Below are 27,104 nucleotides of genomic sequence, written 5' to 3' on the forward strand. Positions count from 1 at the left end.
CCTTCCCTAACTGCTACCCCAAGTCCCAGTCGGGGTTGGGTGCCCCTCAGCATACCAACCTTCCTGAAACACAAAATGTGTTCTATGATGTTGTATTAGTGACTTCACATTTACTCATATGCATCTCCCACAAGAATGAGGGCAGGAACTATCTTCAGTCTTAGCACAACACCTGTGGGTAAATGCACAATAACTCTTTTATTAATGAACTCTATTTTAAACAATAAATAGCTTTTAGCTTTTCTTTGTTTTTACCAGAAAGTTTAGTGTGAGTCACTCCATCATTTAAGGATTGCCTTAAATTCACTAAGGTTTTTAATGTAGACATTGTAAATTTTTGATAAACTTGTTTAAAATGTGATTTTGTATAAAATCCAAAAAAAAAAAATCAATAAATCACAGCCATCTGTTCCATTTCCTGTGCACAAAAAGAGGCTAGCAAGCTCATTAACAATTTTATTTTCAATGGTTCAGTACTCTTAAAAGACACTATAAACATTTTTAGGGCATTTTTCAATGTCTACTAACAGGCCAGATTCTTTTGTGAAATTATATTTAATGCCAATTATGTGTATTAGGTGACTTTTTTCTCTCAGTTTCTTAGCAGTTTTCATCTCTGAAAGTTTTCAAAGGTCTTGCAATTATTCTGATCATCAACTTTATGGTTCCTGAAGGTGGCAAGACTATAACTCACTACTATATAGAAGTTTAAGAAAGGAACGAATGTCGTAGGACAAGTTTTCATAAGCTACACTGGAACCTTGCTGGTAATTCAACCAGTCTTTCTTCTGGGGCATTGTGGGGCTAAAGATTCAAGGGCTCTGGTCTTAGGAGGTGTAGTCATTGTCTACAACTGCAAGTTCAAACCCCCTGTCCCGTAGCACTCAGTGTCCTCATCAAATTCCAGCATATTCTATTACTCCAATTCCTTTTTCATGTTTAAGCCGTTGTGAGGAGTTGCTATGCACTGTTTAACAGCTGCGTTTAACTCCTATCCTCAACCCAAATAGGTCACACTTTAATCTTGTAGATGAACTTGAAATGAACCATTATCCCACATGGTGCCATACAATCAATATGAACTTAAACAATTAAAGAAACAGCAGACACTTTACCATAGATAAATAAGGCTTTAAATTTAAGGACCCTAATGCTAGAGCAGACCATTCCGGATAAAATCCATTAGGTAAGTGTAACAAGCCACATATTATAAACTCTTCAACAAACAAAATAGTGCGTGGGGAGAAGAGCAGCAACATCTGAAAACTGTAGGTGTCGGAATAGGATGGAATAGACAGGAGATATTTTGACCGTGTGGATAAAACGGGGACTGGTTGAGCTAGAGAAAAATACATTGCCTACAGTAAGAAAACCACTGTCAGGAAATAACTGGGCAAAGACAATTCTCAGAGTTTAATAAGTTTCAAAACCATAGTGTTTTTAGCACCTACTATATGCCAAAAATATGTTAGATATTAGAGGCACAAAGAAAATAAGGTAGAATCTTTGCCTGATGGAAGCTCAGGACCTCACCAGAGAGACAGTCAAACAAAAAGTTTCAATATAATATACTGACTAAGCCTGGTGGGGCCGGGGGCAGCTGGTGTGACACAGTACCAGGCATGCTGTGAATCTAGCAACCATTACTCTGGCTTCTTGCAGATGTATCCCCTGGCTTTCTGATGTGGAAACATAAAGAAACATGTAGGATACATATTTATTGTTTTCTTCCATTTATTTCAGAGGTGAAATACTTTGTCCACATAAAATTCAGTAGACTGAATTTATCAATCTCTACAGCAAACCCAAGAACACTGAAAAAGAGGACCAGAAAAGCACGGCAGCTTGTCCAAAGTCACCAAGCTAGTGGCAGAGCTGGAAACCCAATCTACATGGTGCAACTCAAGTCCTGTTGCTCCTATTAGATTTTTAAAACAGAATTTAAGCTTTCAGAGATTCTCCTTAAGGGAAAGAAAGTCAAAACCCACCCCCTGGCAAATGCAGAGCTCATCAGCTCTTGAGGATTAGGGGACTAAATTTCTTCCATGCTGAACCATGGCTATTTCAGGATGGGGACAGAGGGAGAGGGCTTGACGTGGCACTGCAGGGGTGTGATGGAGGTCCAGGGGAGATTCCAAGAACGTTTAAAAGCCTCACACCCAACCCTAAGCGTGCACGGGAACTCACTGTCCACTAACCCAGTCTAATCCAAATGACCTCATTAAGATCCTTCTTGCAAAGCTGCCGCTTCCTTAGAGAGAAAGCCCCTAGACAGTGTGTGGATAAGCTATGGAGAGATGCCTGTGCTTTTCTTTGTTGACACTACAGCAGGATCCTTCTAGCTTAGTGCTTGTCTTCCAACCAGTTGGCAGCAGCCGATTTGTAAGACAATGGAAATACTGTTAATGTCAGAAACCAGGTTCTAGGAACTAAATATAATCTCTCCAGGGTCAGCACAGTGGATGCAGTGGAGAAAAACAATTTTCAAAGTCAAACCTCAAACTGTCTTGACAGATTGTATTAATGATTTCACTTCTTAAATGCATTAAAGTTTTAAAAATATTATTATGAAAAGAAGCTTTTGGCTTCCAATTCAGAAATAAGACTATAGATTCATATAGCTATTTTAGAGGGGTATATAAAAGGCATAGCAGGCCTCACTGTGATCTTGGTTAAGTAATTTACTTAGAGCTTTGGTTTTCTTCCCAGTCAAAAAAGCAAAGGGACTATAGATTCTTACCTACTCTAAACCTCTGTGCCTTTGTACAATTCTATAAATTATTTCAAAAGGTTTTTAAGGTCTGTCTTTTTAAGTCTTAAATGTTAAAAATAAAATTTTTTTAAAAGTCTGCAAATAATCAAGAGTGGGGCAAAGACCATCTTACTTATAAAATACAATATTTTTTGTTCGTTGTTCTGGATCACAAAAGCTTTTTTAATGTGTAGAGAAGGAAAGTACTTCACATTCTAATTAAAGATATTTAGTATTTTCAAATTTTTTCATGTCATTAAAATATTTATAAAGCCTTTACTATAAAACTGGGCAGCCTTATTTTGCAGTGATTTTTACAATAAATGCTTCAATTCAGAAAATATACAAATCATTGTCAATTCTAAAAAAAAATCACCAATAAAGCAATTAAAAATAAACCCATTTAACATACATCTTCCAAAATAAAAACCACATTTATCTGTGTAAGAAGTAGATATTATAATAGCTATAAGGCTATTCTTTTCATAGAAAAACGAATAAATGACTCCTCCTAATCATTGATTTTAAAAAGGAAGTTAACAAGAATGTTCAAAGCAGCAATATCTATAATAAGAACTGGAAACAACTCAAAAGTCCATCAATGAAATGGGTAAATATATTGCAGTATATTTATACTCTGGATACTATACAGCAATGAAAATGAGTGAACTGCAGCTACACATAACATAGATGATTCTTGGAAATGCAATGCTCTGTGAAAAAAACAAGTCACAAAAAATATATGTAGTATGATAACATTTCCATAAAGTTCAAAAACAAGCAAAGCTAAACAACATATGAGGTATGGATACAAACATATGATAAAACTACAGGGAAAAGCAGGGTCTGAATACAGAACTGCCATTCTGGTTACCTCTGATGGGACAAAGAAGGTGACAGCATCAAGGAGGGGCCCAGGGCAACCTCAGAAGAAATGTTCTGTTTCTTAAACTGAGTGGTGGATGCACAGGTGTTCACTGTATTGTTATTCTTATATCCTAAACAGATTTTATAAATGTTTTTATCTACTCGACATTTAATTTTTAAACATATTAACAATAAGATAAAACTTACTTAAATCACATTCATCCTAGAACAGTACCTAAGACAGTGAAACATAATGGATAAAATATTGAAATATGTCTATCATTAACTCACTTTGCCAATATATTCCCCCAGGACATCAGCTATGTAAGAACTTTACTGTTCTTTGGGAAAAACAAAACAAAACATGTACTAATCATCCTAGTGGTAGTTTGATAGTCTGGAAATAAAGAACTAAGTAAGGAAAAATCTAATGAATCTTAATAAAAGAAAATTAGAATTTTAAAAAGTATATTGCTAAAGATCTACTCTGTACCCATCACCACACTTATAAAACTAAGACATTGCTCAAGAGTCTAAGCTCCAAATTAGGCAGCAGACTTCCTTATGTGTGACAAAGTTTGGATTTGTCTTCTGCCCCTCCACCCATATTTCTGAGGTGTTTTTTATATCAGCACTATAGAAATCAGAGATTATTCCTTAATGTAGTTGATCTCTATACAACCTAGAATGTTATTTACTTCTCTCCTCTTCCATACTACCCCACCCAAGAGGAGGTTTATCTCTCTACTTCTGTTTCCTAATCTGTTAAATAAGAATAGTATCTCATATGATCATGAGATGAAATTATTAGTACTAAACAATAGCATTATTATTAGGTAGGAATTAAATAAGTTAATTCATGTAAGGTATTCAGAGCAATTCCTAGTACATAATAAGTATAAGTGATTGCTGTTATGTTTATTTTGTTTATTATTGTTATTGTCATTTCGTGAACTTTATCTTTGATTTGGAGTAAGAAAATCCACTGTAGCATGTACCACATGTAAGTAATTTCTTCCTCTGAAGTTAGTCTCCTTTCCACTGGAACACACTCCTCTCCAAGTCCATTTTAGTTGTAAGGGCTAAATCGAAAGGATGCTCAGCCTAATGTCTGGATAAACGCAACAATGGATAGGAAGTTATAGCTAAATCAGATTAATTTCACATCTCCCACTTCCCCATGGGTTTCATTAGCTCAAAGGCTGCCTTGGAAACTTGAAGCCTCATCCTAACTCAAGTGCCTAAATGAAAATAGTGTGACTGAGGCACCTAGAGATTCATACTTTGACCTACTTGAAAGGTCTGTAGCCCCTGACCCTGAATTGTTGAAAATTCCTACAGGCACATATAAATGTGCATTTCCACAGCAGAATGTATGCTAACAATAAGTGCTTTACCCAGCTATAATGGGCCTGTGGTAATATATATAACTTTACTTATTACATCATTATTATTATTATTATTATTATTATTATTATTATTACTATTATTTCCAATGATGAGTGACAAATTAAAGTCAAATAAGAAGCATATAAAATGCCACCCAACCCTTAAACTGAAAAATATCAGTAATTTTGATACTCCCAGCCTCTCATAAGTTGTCATCCTTAGTTTTCCTCTGGAAAAACCAATAAGGGTTGGAATGGCAAGAAAAGAGTCCAAAATTCAACAGGATCCCAACTACTCTACTGTAAATATTTTTGACCCCTCTCTCGGTGCAAATAAATCTTATGTTATTTCTAGAAAAGCTTAGAAAATCCTTAGAGCTAAGAGCCTGATCTCAATTTAAGAGAGTTCTTGCAAAATCCCCTACTAAACTCCCATTTTCAGGCCTTTCACACATCACAGTATGGCAACAGAACCCTGGTCTGTGATGAATCAAAGGAGGTATTTTTATGGCCTAGAATGACATTGTCTGTTGTGAATCAGTAATAACTTTACTTCACAAGTGAGGTACCCTGCTTCCACTAGTCAAATTTTTTGTGTACAGAACCAGATAGTAAGTATTTTAGGCTCATGGGCCATACAGTCTTCGTTGAAGCTACTCACTTCTGCTATTGTAGCACAAAAGCCATCACAGACGACATGTAAATAGATGGGCGTGGCTGTGTTCCAATAAAACTTTATGGACACAGTTATTTGGATTTCCTATATTTTTCATGTCACGATGTATCATTCTTTTGATTTCTTTTCAATCATTTACATATGTAAAAACCATTCTTAGCTCATGGCAGTAGAAAAAGAGATGGTAGGCCAAATTTGGCCTACCTCTGGTCTAGTAGTCTAGGAAAACACAATAAGATATGTCATTCTTCTGAGACTGCCAGCATATGCTCACCACTTGTTCATCTTTTCAAAGCATTAAATTAATACTACTTAATCAGTCATTCCTCCTCAACACACTGGGAAGGTAGGTCTGCTTTATCAATAGCAGAAACTTAGATATTGAAATGTCACAAAACGAGTGGAGGGCCCAAGAAGAGAGGTTTTCTGTCAAGATTTACATTTGGATCTCTGCTCCCACACTGCCTCTTTACATCAAGTACATGCAATTCCCTGCATGACACTGCATGAACACCATTACTATATTATAATATAATAATAATGATCTTTTGTGACCCAGGATGATGAAATTCTTTAATGCACCATTAATATACAAGATAATTAAGCTACATGTGTGGCTGAGCAGGCCATTGCCCAATCAGAAGTCATCAGCTGCTGTCAGTTATGAGGAACGCCTCTGATAATAAGCATGTACTCACAGGACAATTTCCCAAATGAAATATTCCATTCTCATTTTAAAATTTGTTTTCCTACTGGGGATAACAAACGCTGAACAGCATCTAAAGATTCATGCTTCAGCAAAATAGCTTGTTTCCTTACCCTGACTCTTCTTTCCCCATTTGCCAATTCCCTATTCCTTCTCTCCTCCCACCTCCCACCGCTCACCTATTCTTGCTCACTCCACATGCACTTTGCTTCCCGAAATTCATAGGTTTGACAGAGTATTCGCGACAAGCTGCCAAAGATCCATATCTCCAACTGAATCCTATTTGAACAATGGTTCTGCAAAACTTGAAGGACCAAGTCATTCCTCCCTACATAAATTAATACCACTCCATGGCAGCCATGATGACACATCCACATGTCCTATCCCACCTGCTTCCACCTGGCCCCCACCTACCACTGAACCCGGATGAGGTCAGTAGAGATTGCTTATAGGAATCTTCCTTATAAATGGTTGGGCAGATGTAACACCCTATTCACTGGGGCTTCCTTCACACCATGAAAAGGAGAACTCATCAAGAAATTTTTCTCACACTATGGAATGGATTCACCTATTAAAGTATTTCATCAGAAGATATTTGACTTCCTAAGACACCAATCACTAGTTGGAAACATAATGTCAAGGAAAAAATCTATGCAGAACCCTTGTCTGTGCAGCCCTTTCCACACAATGGTCATCATTACCATTTAGAGTGCAATCCTAAACTAACTCCATGAGCAACTTCAAAGCTGTAAAATAAGGGCTTCATCTGGAACACCCTCTAAATCACAGACCCAATAATATACTATGACAATTAGCCCCCAGACTGCTACTTTTTTCCACACCATATTCTCTTAAAAAAAAAAAAAGACTATCCCTAACTCCACTCTTCAAAGAAAAGAAATTAAACTTGTTGAGAAATTCTGACACTTTTCCAAAACAGTTCTTGAGATGCACAGCTGCATGATGAAATACTTCCTAGGGGTAATTAATCCTAAGCACCACTTGTAAAAAAATAAAGTAACAAAACCCATTTTGTGATGCTGTAGTATTGACTTGTTTATGCCGCTCATTTACAAATTTACAAAATTCTGAACTCACATTATAAAACACAAAGGTATGGAGGGGAGGTGTAATATACTTACTCGAGAAGACTCAAACTTGAACAGCTCACAGACCACCCAGGATGCAAGAGGCCTTAAAAGGAAGCCAGTGCAATGACATAACCCACAAGAACGCTCCAGTGGAGTCGTTTTCTAAAGATATTTAATTTTTCTTAAGTTTACTTCACCAAGAATAGTGATCTTTCCCTGAAGGGCTGTGCTTCAGTCAACCAAGATGAGCTTATTATTATAAGATAATTATTCTTAATAGAAGCTATCAATTACTGAGCACTTACACAGTAATTGCTCAAAGCTTTACATACATTATCTTATTTAACCTTCATGACTAACCCTATTAGGTAGTTGTTATGGTCTTCTTTTTACAGATGAGGAAATTGAGGGTCAGAGAGATTAAATGACTTGCCTAAGGTCACGCAGACAATAAAATGCAAACAAACCCAGAACCATCTGACTCAAAACCCATATACTGGGGTCACCACTATTAAATGGTTTCATATATTTGAGTCATGGCATGTAAACCACCTCAATCTATGGTTAAGCCGTATTTACACTATAGTAATTCCCAAACTTGACTGTTCAACATAATTATAGAGAAATCTTTTTAAAAATAGAGATTCCCAGAAGCACCCCAGCCCAACTAGATATAATGTGAAAAATTAGTCTCTTATTCTTTTGTTTAAATGATGCCAAATTAATGCCAGACTTTTTATTTTCCAGTGAACTTAATAACAATTATGTTACAAAAAATATTCCAAATCTCAATTTTCAAGGCATTTGTCTGGCACTTATTTGTAAAGCATATTTTCTCTGGTTTACAATAATAAATAAATGAATGATAATAAATAAATGAATGAGAATTCTATCCTCGATTACCCCAGAAAAGCTTTACTCAGAGAACCACAGTTCATGGAAGCACACTGTGTCCAAAGGAGTCTTGAGAATGTCACACAGATAAGGACACTGATATCCAGAAGCAATGAGTTAGTTCAATGTTACATAGCTGGACAACGTCGAGTCTAAACTCTCCCGACTACCTCACTTCCTCCAAAGACTGCACTGCTTTTTGAAATTCTTCTGGAATCACTCAGAAACCCAAATTGTCACAGAAAATGAAAGACTGACTGGCACACATTAAATGATTATAAATAGGTATAAAAGAGTAAATAGGTTCAAAATAATTCCTATAGAGCAGGCACATCAAAAACTTGGCTTTATCTATAATAGGAAGTCTCCACAGAAAGTGACAGGTTTGGGTGCTAATTTGCATACATTCATATAATTATAGCTAGTATGGAACTTTATATTGAAAGAGACAGACCTGAGTTCCAGTCTCAACTCAGCCACTTACGCATGTGACCTTGTTGCTATTTGTTAACTTCCCTGAGTTTCATGTTCTTCTCCTGGAAAGCAGCAATAATTCTGCTTCACACAAGGTCTCCATTTAGTTTAAATGCCTAATGTAGACAAGCACCTAGTGCCTGACACAAAGTTACCATTTATAATTACTGTTATTTCTATTTTTCAGTTCCCTAAAAAGTAAAACATTTTGTTTATGCAGCTAATTGTTCTAACTGCCAGTTAAAACCAATGACCCAGTTAAAACAAACAAACAAAAACACACTCCAACAGGATGTTCCTTTACACTGTACTCTAAACCGATTGAAAACACAACCACTCTAGACACACAGTTGTCTTATGTGCTAAGAACAATAATGAGTTGCCGTGATATCCAGGGATAACAAAATTAACAACAGCCTCCCAAAACTCCTCTGGGGTGATTTATCAACAATTTCAATAAAATTTTCAGTCATGAAAAAGAAGGACGTGGATTGGAACCTTGTTAAAATATATTCCCCTCACAGCCACTCAGTAAAACTTGCTAAAAGTCACCATACATATCCTAAATCCTCACTTGTCTTTTCCCAAGTAGTTCCAAAGAGAAGATCCAAGGTGGATCTCTCAGGATTGTCGCCAGTGAACACCTCACTGGGTTGCAGGAGCAGGCCTTCTGTGTTTTCTCTTCTTTTTGCAGCCACCCAGCAGCTCTTTAGAATGTCTTTCTTGATAAGGTTTCCTCCATTCACAGCCCTAAGCCTAGCTAATGTCTTTGCTTTATAAGAAATAAGACATCTACAGCCATGCCACCCCAAACAAGCCGGGTCCCGTCTGATCTCAGAAGCTAAGCAGGGTCGGGCCTGGTTAGTACTTGGATGGGAGACCACTTAGGAAGACAGGTGCTATAGGTGTAAAAAATAAAATAAAAAATAAGGGATTGTAAACTGACAAGGTGCTTGCAATCTGTGAAGTCAATCAAGGGTTGCCTCATCTTAAAAAAAAATAAAAAAAGAAAAAGAAAAAGAAGAAAAGAAAAAAAAGAAAAAGAAAAGAAATAAGACTTCACTGAAAGGATTCAGGCTGACAAGTATACGATGCAAGAGAAAGCTTCAGTCCCTTAGACTGACCCCAGCCACCATGTGCATCTACCTAGATGAGACAAAATGCACCGGGCTTGATGCTGCTTGCCCCTGCCACCCAGGAAAGGGACACAAAAAGACAGAGCTCCCAAATAGCTGCATTTTTGTCAAAATGTCTTAAAGTAATATTTCTAAATTGGAATTATGTATTTTGCAGAGAAGAGAAAAATGTCTCAGCTGTTAAGATAGGCTGAACAAACCATCTGCCGCCACAGGTGTCACTGTAACGTGGTCTAGGTTAACTTCTGCAAACCACAGGATGACCATTTATTATCCGAAACATGCGATTACCATGGTGACAGTTCCCATCCCTTCCTAATAATCCCTGATATCATGCATCAAACCAAGTTTTAAAATCAAATTGTGGTTACAGAATATAAAGAGAACTCAGCCAACATATATATGCTGATATCGACATTATTTTTCCCTGCTAAGAAGCTACATTTTAAAAATTTTAGACCTTCGGTATTCATAGCTGTCCCTAGACAATTTTTTAAGTTAAATTTCATTAGCAATGGACTACTGTCAAAAGCCAAGGGTAATATATTACCAGTAAATACTTACGAAAGCAAGATGCAATCAAAGGCAATTTAGCATGATTTAAAACATCATTAACAGGAGGAAAAATGTAATGACTCTTACTTGCATGATTACTGATGCATATTTGGGGGAAAAAAATACTTCCCAGAAATTTCTTCAAGCCCTGGTGCCCAGCTCAGAGACCATTTACTCATATGCCAAAGCATTACTGGGGGGAACAGAAGTTATCTAGGAGATAAATAATGTCCCCGCCCAGCCAGGAGAAGTGAGATCCAAATGCCAATTTCAGAAGCCACAGTGGTTGCCTTAGGGTGAATTGTACATGTGTCTAATTAAAAAATGTTCTTTTTTCCCCACTGTGAGACTGTGTAGAACAAGCTCTGTATTGTAAAGCTTCTGTTTCAGGATAGAAAAGCTATTAAGAGGGCTATCAAAGATCCCAAAATCAAGAGTTTCATGGATATGTGGGGTCTTCCAAATTATTATTTTTCAATATTTATATTATAAAAAATTTCAAACACACAAAAATGCTGTAATGAAATCTGTATAACCCATGACCAAGCTTTGTCATATCTTAATGCTTGGCCATATTTACATTAGGCTTTTTCTCTTCCTTAATAAGTAATTACACAGGAAAATAAAAATCTGTAGACAGCCTTCCCCAATCCCATGCCCTCGCCTCTCTAAACAATATATAGTATTAGTTTGCATATTTTCCAGCATTATATAAATGATTAAGTATCGATCAACGACTTGTTTTTCTTCCTCAGCATTGTATTTCTAAAACTTATCTATATTAATACAAGTTGATTCGGTTCATTCATTTTCATCGCCACATAGAATTTCACAGAATGAAAAATATAGCACTTATGATTTGTCCTTTTTCCTCCTGAAAAGCAGTTAGATTTTTAAATTTTTCAATATCATAAATGAAGTAGAAATGAGCATCCTTATATATGTGCCCTTTTGCACACAAACAATTATTTCTCAAGACATACGCACAAAAGTGGAACTGCTGAGTTGTAGGGCATGTGTGCATTTGCAGTTTTACTGGGTGTTGCCATACCGATTTCCAAAGTAGCTGTACTAAACAATAGCCACACCATCAGTGTATGAGAATGTCTATTGCTTCACATCCTTGTCATCAACTGACATTGTCAGATTCTTTAATTTTTGCCTAACTGGTATGAAATGGTATCTCATTTTAATTAGTGTTTTCCTGACTACTAGTGAGGCAGAACATCCTTTCATGTTTGCTAGCCATCTAGAGCTTTGTTTCTATGAACCGCCCACTTTTCCACTTGCCTTTTTTCTTATTGCTTGCAAGAGATCTTTACATATCCTGTGACTTTGGGAACATTACTTAACATCTCAGCTTCCCATTAGTAAAGCAGAGGTAAAAATATCTCTCTCTCAGGGATGATCTAAAGCTGACCATAAAGCGCTTAGTCCAGTGCATATTACATATTAGAGATTTATAAAAAAAACAGTCACCATTTCTATTATTGTTATGACTGCAAATAAGGTTCAGGATATAAAGTATTTCTAGTATTTCTCCGAAGTTCGTAGCTCCTTTTAGAATAAACACTTCAGGACTCGGGAAGAGCAGTCTCAGTAACTCTCGTTGCCCAGACTATTTCCCCATGGTACCAAGACATGATATCAATACCTGGTTGTTTGTAAGTTACCACTAGGGAAATACGCAGTCAATTCCCGTAGATATCGCTTAAACTAAACATGGAAGTTACACTTCCTTCAATCCACAAGTGGTTGTAACCTCCTTTGTGAAATGACCATGAACCTGAACTGGTTAAGTTAAAGAGTGAAAAGAACTGTGGGAAGAGGGAAATGAACTATGGAGGATAGCAAGAAAATCAGTTTTAGGGACCTATCAGGTATTCCTAAGACGGAAATACAGCCATAACGTCAGGAGATTCCACCAGGCCCAAACCCACTCCATTTCTCCATGTCACGACTGATCCTTGGATAAGAAAAGCCAAAGGACAATCATTATATCACTTATCACATACATAAGCTGTTTCGTAATAATGACGAAAAGTACATTGACATCACCCAAGCGGCAGCCAATCCCATATAATACCCCCTGAAAATAATCATCTATCCCCCATATCCAGAAGAACACATTCCTAAGGACATGCTGGTGAGCTGGAGAGATGCAATAAAAAGGAATCACGTCAGCTTCTCTGCTTGGACTCTTAACATATTCAGTTTGGTGTTGAGGTCCTCCTCCCGGATTGGCTCCTACTCAGTCCCAGCTTGACCTTTCCTTGGAGAGAGGCTGTGTTCATCCTTACAAACTCTGCCAGTGGAGTCAGAAAGCATATATAGCTGTCTTCTAGGCCTATCAAGTAGTCCTGACATTGGCTTCAATTGGTGACTGACAGGATCCCTTTTCAGATGTACTTGTACATCATCTAATGTTCAGAATTATCTCCTTCCATATTCAATTTCAACTGGCACTAAAGAAGGCAGAGACTTTCCCTAGAGACTAAAGAGAGACGCCCTCTATCCTCCTGTCTTCTTCACAGTGATCATGTGTAAGAGTCAACCCGAGCCCAAATATAATTAGACCATCTTCTGATATCTATCTAGGTGCACTGCTTTCTTCCTTAAATGTGTGCCAAGTTTCCACGTTCAAGAAGTTAAATTGCCATATAAAAATGCCCTGGTGATGATGAGTAATTAGACACCGTAATGGAAAATTAACCGTGTTTTTATTTAGAGCATTTATTTTAACAAGACATTTCTTTTTCTAACTGATATTAAGCTTCCATAAAAAAAAAATTAAATCCTAAGAGTTTGCAAATGTTTTCCGGTTAATTTTTTAACAAAAAAACTCTCTTCCTAGAACCAGAGTACTTATTTTGCTAATAACACCAAGCCTGTAACAAAGTCCTGATCTAAACACCGTTATTAATAAATTCTAATGCCAGTTCTAAACCTGTCATCTGTGCTGTAGAGGGAGAAAGAACCATTTCAGCTTCACAGGCAGTGGAAGCAGAAGCGGGCATTGGCCAGGTGGGGCAGAGGGGCTTCACTCCATGTGAAAAGTCCTCACCCAAATATTCTCAATCTTTCTCTTATTTTCCTCCTCTTTGTCATGCTGCTTCCAGGAGAAGTGTGCCACTTGCAGCAGAGTGATTTTTGACTGTTCTGTGGAAGTCCTGGATTAGAAGAAGGTCCATCTCCAGCACCACACTAAAAACACCAATTCTGTGAGACCAGAATGGAACACTGTATTCCCCAAAAGAGAATGTAAAGTGAGGAGGCTTAAGTCTATACATCTCATCCAAATCCTTGCAGCCCTCAAATCAGTTTAGTCACCAGGTTTAGCCATAGGATCCGGATTAATTTCACTTGGGCAGGACGAATGGCAAGCATGGCGGGGCAGTCTCGCAACACCCAAAGTTCACGAGCTTAATACAAATGAGGGAACTCAGAGCTAGTGACCTCCCTAGCTTTCATCCCTGTTCCTCTTCCTCCCTGACCTCAAAACAAAGTGCAAATAACCCCTAAAAATGCTCCTGAGTTAACATTTATTCGGTTTTCCACTGTGAATGCTAAATGCTGGGCTGGACCCAGGCTCTGGGTCTCCTCCCTTAAGGAGTGCCTAAGTAAAATCAACTTTAGCCATTTACAGTCTGTGCACTATCAGAAGAATTTCAGAAGCCACCTTTGTTTCACCCCTACACCCATTCTGAAGGTCACTGCTACATACAAGGCTGAATGCAGTGGCCTCAAGAGTTTCAAAAATAAAAAAAAAACACTTTTTCTTTTTCCTTATTCATTTTTTTCTTCATTTTAATCTCTCTACAATTTGGACAACCTTTTACAATCCTTACTGCTTTTCATATAGATTCCTGGGACATATTAAACCTAACAATCTTTTTACTTAGATTCCTGAAGAATGTTAAAACTAGCAACTTTACCTGTCCACGCTGCATCACAAATTCTGTTTCTATCCAGAGGTACAACCAACAGGCACACTAGCCTATCTGTAGGAAACTGGTTTCATAAAAGAGTTATTATAAAAACAATTTCATTTGAGTTGTATTTAACAAGGTTAATGTGACAACATTGCTGGTGATAACATCCTTTAGGTGGAATTCAAATAGAAAATTCCATATAGTAACAAAAGTATTAAACTGTCATAATATCCCCCATCCCAATTCCAAAGTGCCAATCATATACTTGAGATAACAACAAAGGGCTTGACGATGGTTCTACAAGTAGTTCAGAGAAAATTTTTAAATATCCCGTTAGTCAAAATTTAGAAAAAACTTAAAAATAATAATTCAATAACAGTGCCATCATCAAGCATGTATCAATATTTATTGAATAAAATTACTGATTTAAATGATACTGACGATTACAGGCCTTTGGAGAGGCATTTTAACTTGTGAACTAAATTTCTAATCATTTCCCCATTTGCTATTAGAAAAATCAAAATCAGAGAAGAAACTGCTCATGAACCATCCACCAGTTAAAACTGACCCCTAAGGAACCTCTCAGCATCTCTATTCAACAAAGAAGTTATAAAATTTAAGGAGTAATGAGACAACAGCTGAGGATCTCAGAAGAACTCAGCCCCAAATATATTCTGACCCTGGATGTATCCTGTGCATCCGTCAATTTATTTACCTTTACAATGGGAACAAGAGAGGCAGTTATGAGTAATTGCTAATAAAAGCATATTTGCCTCTGGCAGAAATACAAATGCTTGCTCATAATGATCATTTTCCCAAACCCAAATTTACGTTTCTCCATTAACAGGATCCTATGGGTTTTGGTATCTGACTAAAAGACGAAGCTGAATTTGGAGAATAACTGGAGCTAACTCCATGAAGCAGCCAGCTCCTAACTTCCAAAGAAGCTATTATACACGTCGGCACCTCATTTCATTTTTCACTGCAATGACACCCAATCTTTGTGATAAAAATGAACCCAAGGACACCACCCCAAAGAACTTGTTTCTCTTGGATCCACCAAAGGATAAAATGTTCTCAATGCCACCTCAAAGGATAAACACCCTTCTCCAAATACCCCTTTTAATTGGCCGGTTGACTGTTCCCTGGGTGTGACTGCACAGATTTATCCCGGGTGTGTAACCAAATTGGAAAAGTCTTCCTGATTTCTGAGTACCCTAGCAAGAGTATGGACTGATGTTTAAGCACTGATGTGACCCTAGCACTTTGCAAAAAAGTATCTTCTTCTTGGAGAAACGGGACTATGACCTCTTTCAGCTCTGTAACTCCAGTCAGCTATGTCATAAGACGAGCCAATGAAGGTCATAGAGATTCAACAGAACCATCCTACCAGAAAAGGGGAAAAGAATTAGACTATAGTTTTAGTGCAATAATTAAAAGTCATTTACTGGTCACAGGTTGCAAAATGTCCAAATATCTACATTCATTTCCCCCCAAATGTGCATGTGCAAGTCTAGGGTAATTCTAGGTTATAATATAAATAATTATAAATTATAAATAATTAGCACGGGTTGGTTTCTCAGTATCCTCATATCAAAACTCTTAGGGTAAATTGGTATATCCTTATTTTTGTGAAGCAAGTTATTCGTTTTTTCCAAACACCTCTCAAATTGAGAAACTCTGCCTGTTTCTAAAGATCAAACTGAAAAAGATCCTGTAAAAGTTACTATGCAGATACTCCTGCAATCTATTCCACCTGGAGAAGCTGGGTTTCTTCAAGTGACTCTTCTCTTCCACCAAGAAACATACATCACACTTAGAAAAATCAAACTACACTGGAGAGTTAAATAGTATTTATGATATCTTAAACTGCACCTGATTTTTGGCCTTCGATTACTGTCAATGCTCTAATGTTTACGAGCAATCTTCACTCATTTCCAAATGGCGATATATTTCCATTCTAAATGGGGATTACCGTTATCAGACTTAAAAACAAGACCAACATGTAATATACTAGATTAATTCTAAACATATTCCACATCTCGATGGTCTGAATAACAAACCTGTTTTCAAATGGAAGCCCTCTTTGGGCTTAGTTTTTCAATTTTTATTTTAAATTTAATAAATGTTCCTTAACTTTGGCCTAAAAGGAAAAGATTCCCTTTTTCAATATTTATTACGTGATTTAGGGAAACTATTGGAAAACTTAAATTTAGAGACATTTTTCTAAGACTAGAATTACCACATTTATAATAAGAAAGGGCCTGTTAAAATAAAGAATAATTTTGAAGATGAGTATTCCATCAAGGTTAGAGTGTCTAAATAACAAATTATTGTCAAGTGGCTATCTGCCTGATGAAAAATGTTTCAATTTCTCAGTTTACCTGAATTCATGCTCTCCTGCCTGAGGATATTCAGTATTACAACTTGACATTTAAATCGCTAAATCTAAACAACATGGATTGCTTAACTATGTAGAGGCTTTTTAAATGCTGTAGCTTTCTTTCCACCCAGTTTTATGTACTTATTTGTGCAGAGTGGTAACTTTTTAATCTTATTTTTCATTATTTTACCTGACAAAGTTCACTTCCGTCAGTTATTTAAATCTTAAAACAGCAAATCAAAGGTGGAGAAAGTTCAGTAACTTTAATTCCAATTTATTCCTTTCGCTTTATTTAAACTTTTTATGCATTGGTTCCACCAAAAATGCTAAATAATTATCTCTAGCCAGAAAAAAAAAAATCATGGTTTCATTATGGATGATGGATGCCAGAAATTTATTGCTGTTTTTTTTTTAATTAATAAAAAGAAAGACTCAGCTCATCCAATCTAAGATTTTGATCCTGAACATAACTGTTAAAAGCAACAAAAATGCTTTGAAAGTATGTATTTGCAAAACCTTTGCGAAGTCACTAATGGGGTTCCCATGATCTAATACATTTAAGGCTTTAACTGTAATCGTAAACCCACTGAAAGCTTAGGATCTGAAAGTGTGTACTACTGTAACTTGTTTTTATGGGTTTAATTCCACTGGCAAATCCCAGTTTCTGTATTTTAAATCTCAGCTAGAGCAAAATCACAAGACATTTTCAAAAGGACAATGTAAAGAAAGCAAATGCTAGGATATTATGGCAAGAAAACCACTGCCAACGACCACACTCTCCTACAAACCATCAAATGAACTTCAAAAGCACAAGACTGAGCAAAAACTCTTAGTTCATGACATATGTAGAGTTCACTTTTAACACTCACAAACATCACATTTTTTTTACTCTGATTTATTTCCCATACAAGTTTCAATAAAACACAGAACTTACTCAACCTTGACTGATGAATGGATCACTGTTTTCAGAGGTTGTTTATTATTCATTTTCTGGCATGTTTCCTTCTATGCTTCAATTCCATGACTGCTAAAAGCCAGGAAAAGCTATCTTCAAATCAACGCATGGCACAAAGTCACTAAAAAAAGTACCAGCACTATGCTCTACCTGGCTGTTTAGAAGTTGTTCTGTTTTGTCCTAGGAATCGCGAGATATGTAATCTTTGCAGGGTGCATTGAGATTTGTGATTAAAACTGATCCTCTCTTTTTCCCCAAAGGGATTTGAGTTATTGCAGTAAATGATTTATTTATGCTCAAAACAAGATTCAGCTTACCTCACCTATCCAATATATTTATAGACTAATGATCCAAGGTTTATACATGGCAGACACACAAATATAAAAATACCAACATCAAGGATATCTATTTTGTTTCTAAAATTTATTTGTTTCTCGTTTCAAATATTTCTTGATTTTTAAAATTCAGTATTACAAGTTTTGTTATGAGCTATCAGGCCTAATTCCACCTTACAGACAAAATTTATTTTACAAAGGTGTAAATGAACATAGTATTCATTTTATAACCAAATACATGTAAGAACAACTTGTTTTTTAAAAAAAAAACTTTACTGTATGTATTTACACATATATTTATGGATTTTCCTGCAAGACTATCAATGTGGTCAACAGAAAACATAGGATTTCAAGCACTATGCACTAGCAGTATTAGGCCGAATGTTCTAAAAATGTCTTTCAAAAACACTATCTTTTCATTTTATTTTTCAATGTAAGTATAATTAACTTATTTCATGCCACCCATGCAACAAACGTAACCGCAAATTTTCTTTTGGTTTGGAAATACTAAATTTTTACCTTGAGTTGAAAGCAGTCAATAACTTTGATAAAAATTGATTCACCTTTTTTTGTTTGTTTTATTTTGTTTTCTGTTGTTCTGCTATACCTACGTTTGGATAGCCTAAATCCTCTTTTTATGCACTAAAAGTATTTTTTAAATACCTTTGGATTTATTTTCTACATAAACCTGTGACTCTTTCAATATATTTATTAAGTGCCCTATCTTTATTGGTCTTAGCTCTTGTAGAGAAAGGAAATCAGATTTGAGGAATGTTTTTATTATCATTGTTGTTTTTTAGTTACTTAAAACTAATTGGGGTTGACCTCCTCAGCTTGCACCACAACGTGACATATTCCAGAACTATTTTTGGAATAGTTAAGTAATTTAACTATTACTTAAAAGGGAGAGACTTTTAAGTAAAGTTCAGCGAATAGAGGAATTTTTTTTTTTTGAGAACCTCAGGATACTGATTTACTTGTAAAATTATCAATGGAGTCGGGAAGAGGTTGGAGTTAACTTGAGGTGAGAAGCAACCCATTTCCTGAAACAATGATTCAGGTGCTGGACTAGATCAAGGGTTTGAACTTTCTGAGAACCACCCCGGCACTGGGAAGAAGGAAGGGTCCTCCGGCTCCCGAGGCCCGCACGTGGGCTGCGCTGCCTTCCCTTCATTTCCAAACTGGCGATCAACATCTTGACCAGCCCTTCCCAAGCTGCAGACGCCTCTGCAAAGATAGCCGCTGAAGAGTCTGGTCCCATGCAGGGGCACGAGAGAGAACTCCCCGGGCCATCCTCTCACCCTCGGGTGGGAAGACACAGGCGGTAAGGCGCCCGACTCCTGCGTGAGAGCTACGGCGCCCCACCAATCCCCCGGCGGGACGTCTTACCCGTACAGGAATGCAGGGGCTTGGGTCGTACGATCAGCGACGGGCACACGGAGTAGAGGGAAAGTTTCTCAAAGTAGTCGCAGGTTTCCTTGGAGAGGATCTCGTCGATCATGAAAGTCTTGTAGCGCCGCCTGGCTGCTTTAAGCTGGCCGGGCGAGCTCAGTCTCAGCTCCGCGTGGCAGTGCATGGTGAGCCCGGGCCGCGGGGACTGGCGCGCTGGCGGGGTCTCTGCCCCGCGCCTCGGCAGCGAGGGAGGCGGCGGAGCCCTGGAGGGGCGCGGAGGGGAGCGGGCACCCGGCGCGCCGGCCGCGCGTCTACACCCACCCGCGGATCAGCATCTTCGCCGCGCCTTTTTGGGGCAGCGCAGCTGTCAATCAGCGCGCGCTTCCCGCGGGACCGGGTGCGGAGTCCCGCGGAGGGGCGTCGGCTCCCAGCCCGCCCTGCCCGCCTGTGCCACTCCGGCTCAGGCCTGCGCGCCGCGTGCCCGCCGCTCTGGTCTCCTCCCGCCTGTCAGCGTCTAGCGCTCCTCTGCCTTCCTCTATTTTAAGACACTGGTTTCGTCTCTCCTCCCCGCCCCCCTCCTGGGACGAGCTCCAGGTGTGTGTGTTGAGTGCGCGCTCGGGTGTACGCGCGGTGTGGGGAGCGCGCGCCGCCCCGCCCGCGGGCCTGGCCTCTGCAGGTCCCAGAGCATCTCCTTCGCGCGCGACTCACCACCAGCCCCGGGCCCCGCTCCTAACGCCGGCAACCGGGTGGGCGGGAATGTCTAAGTCTCTTAGTAGAAAGAAGCTAAGTCTTCGACGAGGCTTCCAAGGCCGCGGGCCACAGGGCCAGCGTCCCCGGCGACCAGTGTGCCTTTCTCCTTTCCTGCGTCCACCCCCTCCCGTCCTCTAAGCTCGCAGCCTGCGCCCAGCCCGCGCGCGCAGAACGGGGCATTTGCGCCGATAGCAAACTTGACTACTCCACAGATCTCCCAAACCATACATGACTCTTGCCCTGTCAGTTATGCAGTAATAAACTTAAAAAAAAAAGTAAACAACAAAAAGCATGTGTTCTTTTTTATTTTTAAACTCTACTAATAAACGTTTCCGTCCCCGGAAGGGCCCGCGCAGCGCGATTCCCCAGCGCCGGCGTGCCCTTCGCAGGCATTGCGTTCCCAGCATCTCGGAGCGCGGGACACTCCAGGCAATGCAGCTTTCGTACGCGGTCCCTAGCCACGCGCAGGGTTCGGGGAGCCGCGAAGACCTGCGTCTATTAGGCGGTTGCCTTTCTTCCTCCTGTGCTCCCACCATCGGAGTCCGTTCCAATCCATATCTGTAGAAACTTTTGTTTTCAATTGTAATCGCTGGGCGAGGGGACCACAGCCCAGGACTCGCTCCCGGGAGGGGCCGAGAGGAAAACGCGCGATAGATAAAATTAGAATTAAAGACGAGGATGGCCTCCGAGACCGACTTTGGGACTGGATGACATTTCCTCACTCGAAACCTAGAAATGATCGGAATCGCGGCCGGCTAGCCCAGGAGCTGCTTGCCCGGGAGCCCGAGTCGCCGCGGAAGCAAGTCGACCTGTGCGTCCCGGCTGGTGGTTCGACTCAGAGGGAAGGGACACAGGTGGGGAAATAATCATTATGCCCTAGAGAAAATAGTAACAAACCAAATCAGAGCTGAGCAACAGATACGGCCACAAGAAGCCTTTGAGAAACTTCATTCCCGAAGTGTCCTGTCTGTACCCTGTCGCCCCACCGTTCTCTCCTTTCCATTTCCATTCATTTTCCTTTATTCTCCTAATCCACGCAGAGGCGGCTCGAGGGCCCGCAAGAACTGTGGCTAGAGGTCCCGGCGGCGGCGCGCGTCCCGCCGCATGACGGAGAGGTCCCCGCGCTGGGCCCGGGTGCGCCCCGGGCTCTGGTGGCGGGTCCCCACAGCCTGTCCGCTATCCCGCGCGGGACCGAGTACTGCTCCCCGCCCCGCCCCAAGACCGAGGGGTTCTCCTGGGCGCGGACGGAGCAGGGACCCGCTGCGCCAAAAGCCAGAGAGGGTCCCAGGGGCGCGGCGTTCTCGCGGGAGACAGTCTAGGGTAGAAAGTTATATTTGCCCCCTTGGAAAGTGCCGGACTCTTGGCAACCGCCGAGAAATGAGTGTTTGGCGGGATCTGAGCGCCGCGTGGCGGGGAGCGACCACACGGGCAGAGCGGTCTACGAGACGTGCTCGAGTGCCTGCAGCCCAGCACCTGGGTGTCAGCCTCTCCATTCCTCCAGGGGACCCTGGCGAGGGACTATTACCCTTTAGGATTCCTTGTCAGACCCTGCGGTGAGTTCACGGAATGAGAGCGTTCCGAGTTACTCTACGGGGCCCAGTCTTTGGACTGTCCTTTTCCTCAACCTCTTTCCACATCCTCCAGACTATTTTAGATCCTCCGGCTCTTCCCATTCCTTTCACCGCCACTAACTCCTTTCCTCTTCTCTTTCCCATTTCTCCTTTTTCTCCCACTGTTCGCATTACTTTCGTCCTCCTATTCTCTGCACAACTTTCCTCCGTCTTGCCAATCTGCCATCGTTTCTCTTCTTCTACCCATCTTCTACCCCCGTTTCTTTTTTTCTTTCTTTCCTTCTCTTCGTTTTCTTGCTCTTTCTCCCTTTCCCTCCTCCTTCCCTCTCTTCGAACCCGGATCTGGAGCCGCGCTCATGCGCCCCTGCGCCGCAAGGCTCCCACACCGAAGGCTGCAGGCAGCTCGCTGGGAAGAACCGCGCTGCAGCCCCAGCCTCCCAGCCGCGCGAAAATCAACCTCGTCTCTGCGGGAGCGAGGCGCGGGCGGAGCACGGACGGGTCTCCCTCCTCCCTGCTTCCACTCGACCACAGGCACAAAGTTTTCCCAGAATCTCCTGCAGACTGGTCCTTTGATTTGAAACCTGCAATGTTTTAAATAGCTGAAAAAGTAAAACATTTCAACAAATCCTTGGATTTTCCGTCTTTTCTATTTTATACTACAAAATATCTCAGAGCGGGTCTAAGGGCACAAGTTCCCAGGTGTAGTGGGAAAAGTCTAAAGCCTCCAGCTTTCAATCATTTATAATCAAAGCTGAGCCCCAGCTTTTCATTTGTAAATGTAATCATAACACCTACTTCACAAGGTTGGCCTTTCATAATCTATGCCTTTACACAAACTTTATGGGAATGCCCTCGGCACCCCAGCCCCTCCCTCCTTCTCCGCCTGAAAAACTAGTTCAAGACCCATCTCGAACGTCACCTCCTCTATGAAAGGTTTCCCCACTCCCCACAGCTGTGATTCCTACCTCTATCTTGGTAGTTCTATTACTGTCTTGTTGTCTTGTGCATGTTTATTTCACCCACTGGACAATGAACTCCTGGCCAGCTAATTCCTTGTGTATTATTCATCTTTCATCACCAATACCAACATATACCTGGCACAAAGTAAATTGTTAGGAAGTGTGTCATGAGTTAATGAATGCATGAAAGCTGGGATAATTAAATTGTGTGTGTGAAAGACCCAAGCACACAATGGAACTTCAAATCTTAACTAGGGGGTTGTGCTGAATTTGTCTTAAATGAGTCTCTCTTCTCCTTCCTTGAAATTTTTGGGTTTTTAGCGATAGTATCTAGCCCAATTCCCATTTTGCTCTCATCTCCCTCTCTTCACTCCCTGTCTCCTGTTCTCAGACTGCAAAGGGCTTCTGTGGAAGGAAGCACACCCCAGCTGTCAATCACAACTTGGGGGTGGGGGCCTTTGGTCCCAAAGAGTTAGGGGTTTAGTTTCCAACATTAATGAAGTGGCTGGAACAGCAAACATCTGCCAAAGAGACTCAAACCTTTCCAGCTGCTGGAGGCCCACAGACACTTCCCAGACTTTTGTGACTGTACCCAGGCGGTGTCTACCCCTGTATGGGGAAGAACACACACAGAGATGCACAGTCTAGTCTGCACCCAGCCCATTAGCTGTGCATGGAAGGGGATAAAATTCACACCCCTCCAGGAAGCTTCAGGAGATCAGATCCCCCTTCCCCAATCTGGCACCTGATTCCTAGAGAAAAAGCCCAGCCAAAAAGAAGGGGGCAAGGACACCTTTGCAAATTTAGGAAACTCTGATGACTAGAAACCAAAGAATCCCTGTTTCCCATTTCAGCTCACACCCAGTATCCCCACTCAACTAGAACATGAAATTCACTAAAACAAAATGGTTATTTATTTATTTATTTTTACAAAATGGTTTTTTAAATCCTAGGGTGGCATTTAAATTGCACTTGGTATCTGATTTTTAGTTTAACTATCTTTTTATAATCTTGAGCTATTTGTCCATGTAGATAGTCAGAGGCAATCAGGATGTAGTCTTAATACACTAATTTATTCCCAGCCATCTTTTCTCCAAAAGGGGAGAGTGGGAGGAAACAAAAGTACTTCTTACGTTCTAGTAAAGTGTACCTAATAACTTGTATTTCAGTCACTAAGTTTTGAAATAGTTTCAGACATGTAAAAGCAAAATAGGGGAAGCCTTGTAAGTTAATATTCCCCTGAGCCCCAGGGCCCATGCCAAAACTGCTGTCTGCGGAGCCCCGCATGGCAGCCTTGCATAACAAGAAGTTAAAGGAGGTGTACACAGAGGCCAGCTTATTTTTAATGATGATATTAATTTACAAAAACTGCTCTCATACATTGCGAAGTATCTTTTTAAGAGAGGGCGCAAGTGCAGTCCACTTGACAAATGGACTTGGAAAGTTCGAATAGATTCTTCTTTCTCACAACATCATTCTGGAGGAAAAGTTTAAACTGGAAAAAAATAAGACAATGGCTATATATACAGAGCACCAAAAATTTATATTAAGAGTGCAAATGCAATAAATTATCCAAATGTTTCCAAATTTTTAGAAGCTTGGTATGCAAATTAAAATTGTTTTGCTGACTATTTTCCCTTTTTAACTGTGCTATCCCAACATCAAAGAGCCCTATTTCTGCCAAGAGCCTGTGTGCCTCAATTATCTCAAAGATATAGCCAGGAAAATAAAATTTAATTACTCCTATCTTTGTCATAATGTTGTGAAAATAGATATGGAAGTTTGGAGTAACTTTGGTTTTGATTTTTTTTTTCATATGATATCCCTTCACTAATGAGAAAGCTGCAACAAGAGAGAGAGAAAGCACTCTTAAATATGCAATGAGTAGGTGGAAAGAACTTTTGAGTTAGGCAAATCTGGTTCAATTCCTAGCCCACTTAGTAATTTCCCTGACTTTAACATGTATGTGATGATAGCCAATTCAGAGGTTTGCTGGAGGATTCCATGGAAGATTGTGTGCATGACACTAACTCATGAAATGCCAGTCTCCCCCTACTTTTTTGAGTTCAATAAAATAAGCAACTCACTATCAAAATCCATCACAAAAGTAAAACTGACTGAAAAGCATCAGAACCTCTGCTGTTTCAGATGTGTTTGGAATTAGTTTTTGTGCAATGTTCAAAATCCAGAATTAATCAAGAAATAACGAGAGAGAGGAGAAGGCATAAGAGTGGAGACCATCCTTAACTAAAGGAAATGGCCCTAGCCACCAAGAGTCTCTAAGTGCTACTTAACATCTGGCACCTACAGCCACAGACTCAGCACATCTGCAGGTGTCAATCATTCTAACCAGCACTACACAAGAGATTGGTTCATTTATAGTTGTTACTTTTGTTGTGTGCAAAAAAATGCCAGGATCTTGCACCCACGGGTGACATCGCAGCCAAATAATTTCATAAAATATTTTTTATTCTCTCCTTTGCCTCAAGCAGGCCTCGGTTAGGTTTCATGTGAATTTTCTGTAGTCTTCCCTAATACAGGGCCCATCAGCAACCAGTGAGGCAGGATTTCAATGAGAATAAGCTGTTGCTGGGTCCTTCATTTGCATTGCCTGTTACCAAGGACAAGAAGGGTTCTGTGTCATTCAGCAGAAGGAAAGACTTGTGGAGTCAGTCTGCCTTCTGAATACATGAAGGACAAAACAATACTCACAGAGAGCTTTGAATGATTAAAGAAATTTGGTGGCATGGTTGTTATGCTAATTCAGAACAATATTTCGGAAAAAAAAAACTGGGTGCAGTGTGCAATCAAGAATGTAATGGTGTCTGTCCTCCAGGTCCTTAAGAGGACGTTTGTACAAACTTCTGGACACAGATGCTAATCATCTACTTAGGTGTAAATGTAGAAGATGTGCGTGGGTGTGTATGTTTACAGGTGTCTGTGCTCATGGTCTGTGTTCTTTTTTTTTTTTTTTTTTAGGGATGAAGAGAGAGATAGGAAAAGGAGGAATGGAAAAGAGAAAAAGAGAGAGATTTGAAAATATATTTACAAAACAAATTCAAGAGAAATCTTTAATCTTAGAAGAGGGAAAAAGAAAATAGAGCTGAGTGAATTGTCTAGCTCCAATTCTCAGCCTAAGTTGCAGAAAAATAGACTATTTCTTTTTCTAAGAAATAAACCAAATTTGAAATGTTTCTTACAGTGATAGACTTTTAAGAAAAATTTTTCCTATATGAGCTATTTATGATTAATATTTTTATCATCAATAGAGCTTACAACACAACAAATATGCTCAAAGCAAAATGAAGAATCAAAAATAATATGGAAAATTCTGATATTAAACATCCTCATGTAATACACTCAAAAACTTAAGAAAAATGCAAACATATCATTTTCTAGATAATCTGAGTTGAATTAAATTTTGCTTAAATTTTTTCATCTGGGGATTTTTGTGCAGAGAAATATTTCATTTCACTTTGAGCAGCCAGCCTCAAAGACAATTTTTATAGATCTCTAATGCTGAAGCTTTTTCTTGCTTACGCTCACAAGTTACAGGGATGCTCAGATCTAAATATGCTATAAATTACTAAAGTAAATGAATGAGATGCTGCCAATCTCTATGCATTTCAATTACACAAGCAGTCTGCCCTTTTAAATGGGATTTGAAGTCATCACAGAACAGAGAATCCCCAATTCTATTGCCAATTCACATCTGATATGTTTACTTAAGTCAATTATTGAGTCTCTTGGATTATGTCTACATAGGCTGCCAAAACATCTGGTCATTTCAATCAGTTCAATAAAAGATTCTGCCAAGTCAAGGGGAAAAATTAGTCCCATTAGTCATTTGTATAGGCAGAACAATGGGTTGTTTTCTCAGGGTAGATAGTAAGTGGATATAGCTCAAAAGGTTTTGGTTTTCTCTTCTGAAACTAGAATGCAGTCCATAGTTCTTGAAAGAGGTTGTGGTTTTTATCAGTTAATGTTTGGAAGGTGTTCTGACAGATCTTCAGTATAAAATGTCATGGACACGAAGATGACTTAGCCATGTCTCTGAGACAATTCTGTGCTCATTTGAATTCTATGTTCTCAAAGTTGGGACTATACCAGAATCAAGCTGGACTGGTGTTTGCTAAATGTTGAAAAATAAAAGTAGCTGTGCTAGAAATCACAGAATAGTGTTTATTCCACTTAACTTTCTGGCATTTCTGTGCACCTGTGTCCTCGCTTTAAGGAAATCTGACACATGATTCGAATTACCAAATATCAGTGTGTACACAGCTTTTCA

At 39.6% G+C, this 27,104-nt stretch overlaps 1 protein-coding gene and 2 pseudogenes across 1 annotated transcript in view; 2 read left to right on the forward strand and 1 right to left on the reverse strand.

Moving 5' to 3' along the window:
* Positions 1-19,785, reverse strand: part of BARX2 (BARX homeobox 2) — a 60,308-nt gene extending 40,523 nt beyond the window's left edge. Inside the window, exon 1 of the mRNA XM_039872710.1 lies at positions 19,534-19,785. Within this exon, the coding sequence (XP_039728644.1) occupies positions 19,534-19,720 (187 nt within the window). The 5' untranslated portion in view covers positions 19,721-19,785. The remainder of the gene's footprint in view (positions 1-19,533) is intronic.
* Positions 9,639-9,756, forward strand: LOC120610583 (uncharacterized; annotated as a pseudogene).
* A 1,878-nt stretch (positions 19,786-21,663) lies between the features above and the next one.
* LOC120610527 (40S ribosomal protein S13-like) overlaps positions 21,664-27,104 on the forward strand; it is a 32,142-nt pseudogene continuing 26,701 nt past the window's right edge.

This window comes from Pteropus medius, unplaced genomic scaffold (genome assembly GCF_902729225.1).
Source record: "Pteropus medius unplaced genomic scaffold, Ma_sr-lr_union100, whole genome shotgun sequence".
Taxonomy (NCBI): Eukaryota; Metazoa; Chordata; class Mammalia; order Chiroptera; family Pteropodidae; genus Pteropus; species Pteropus medius.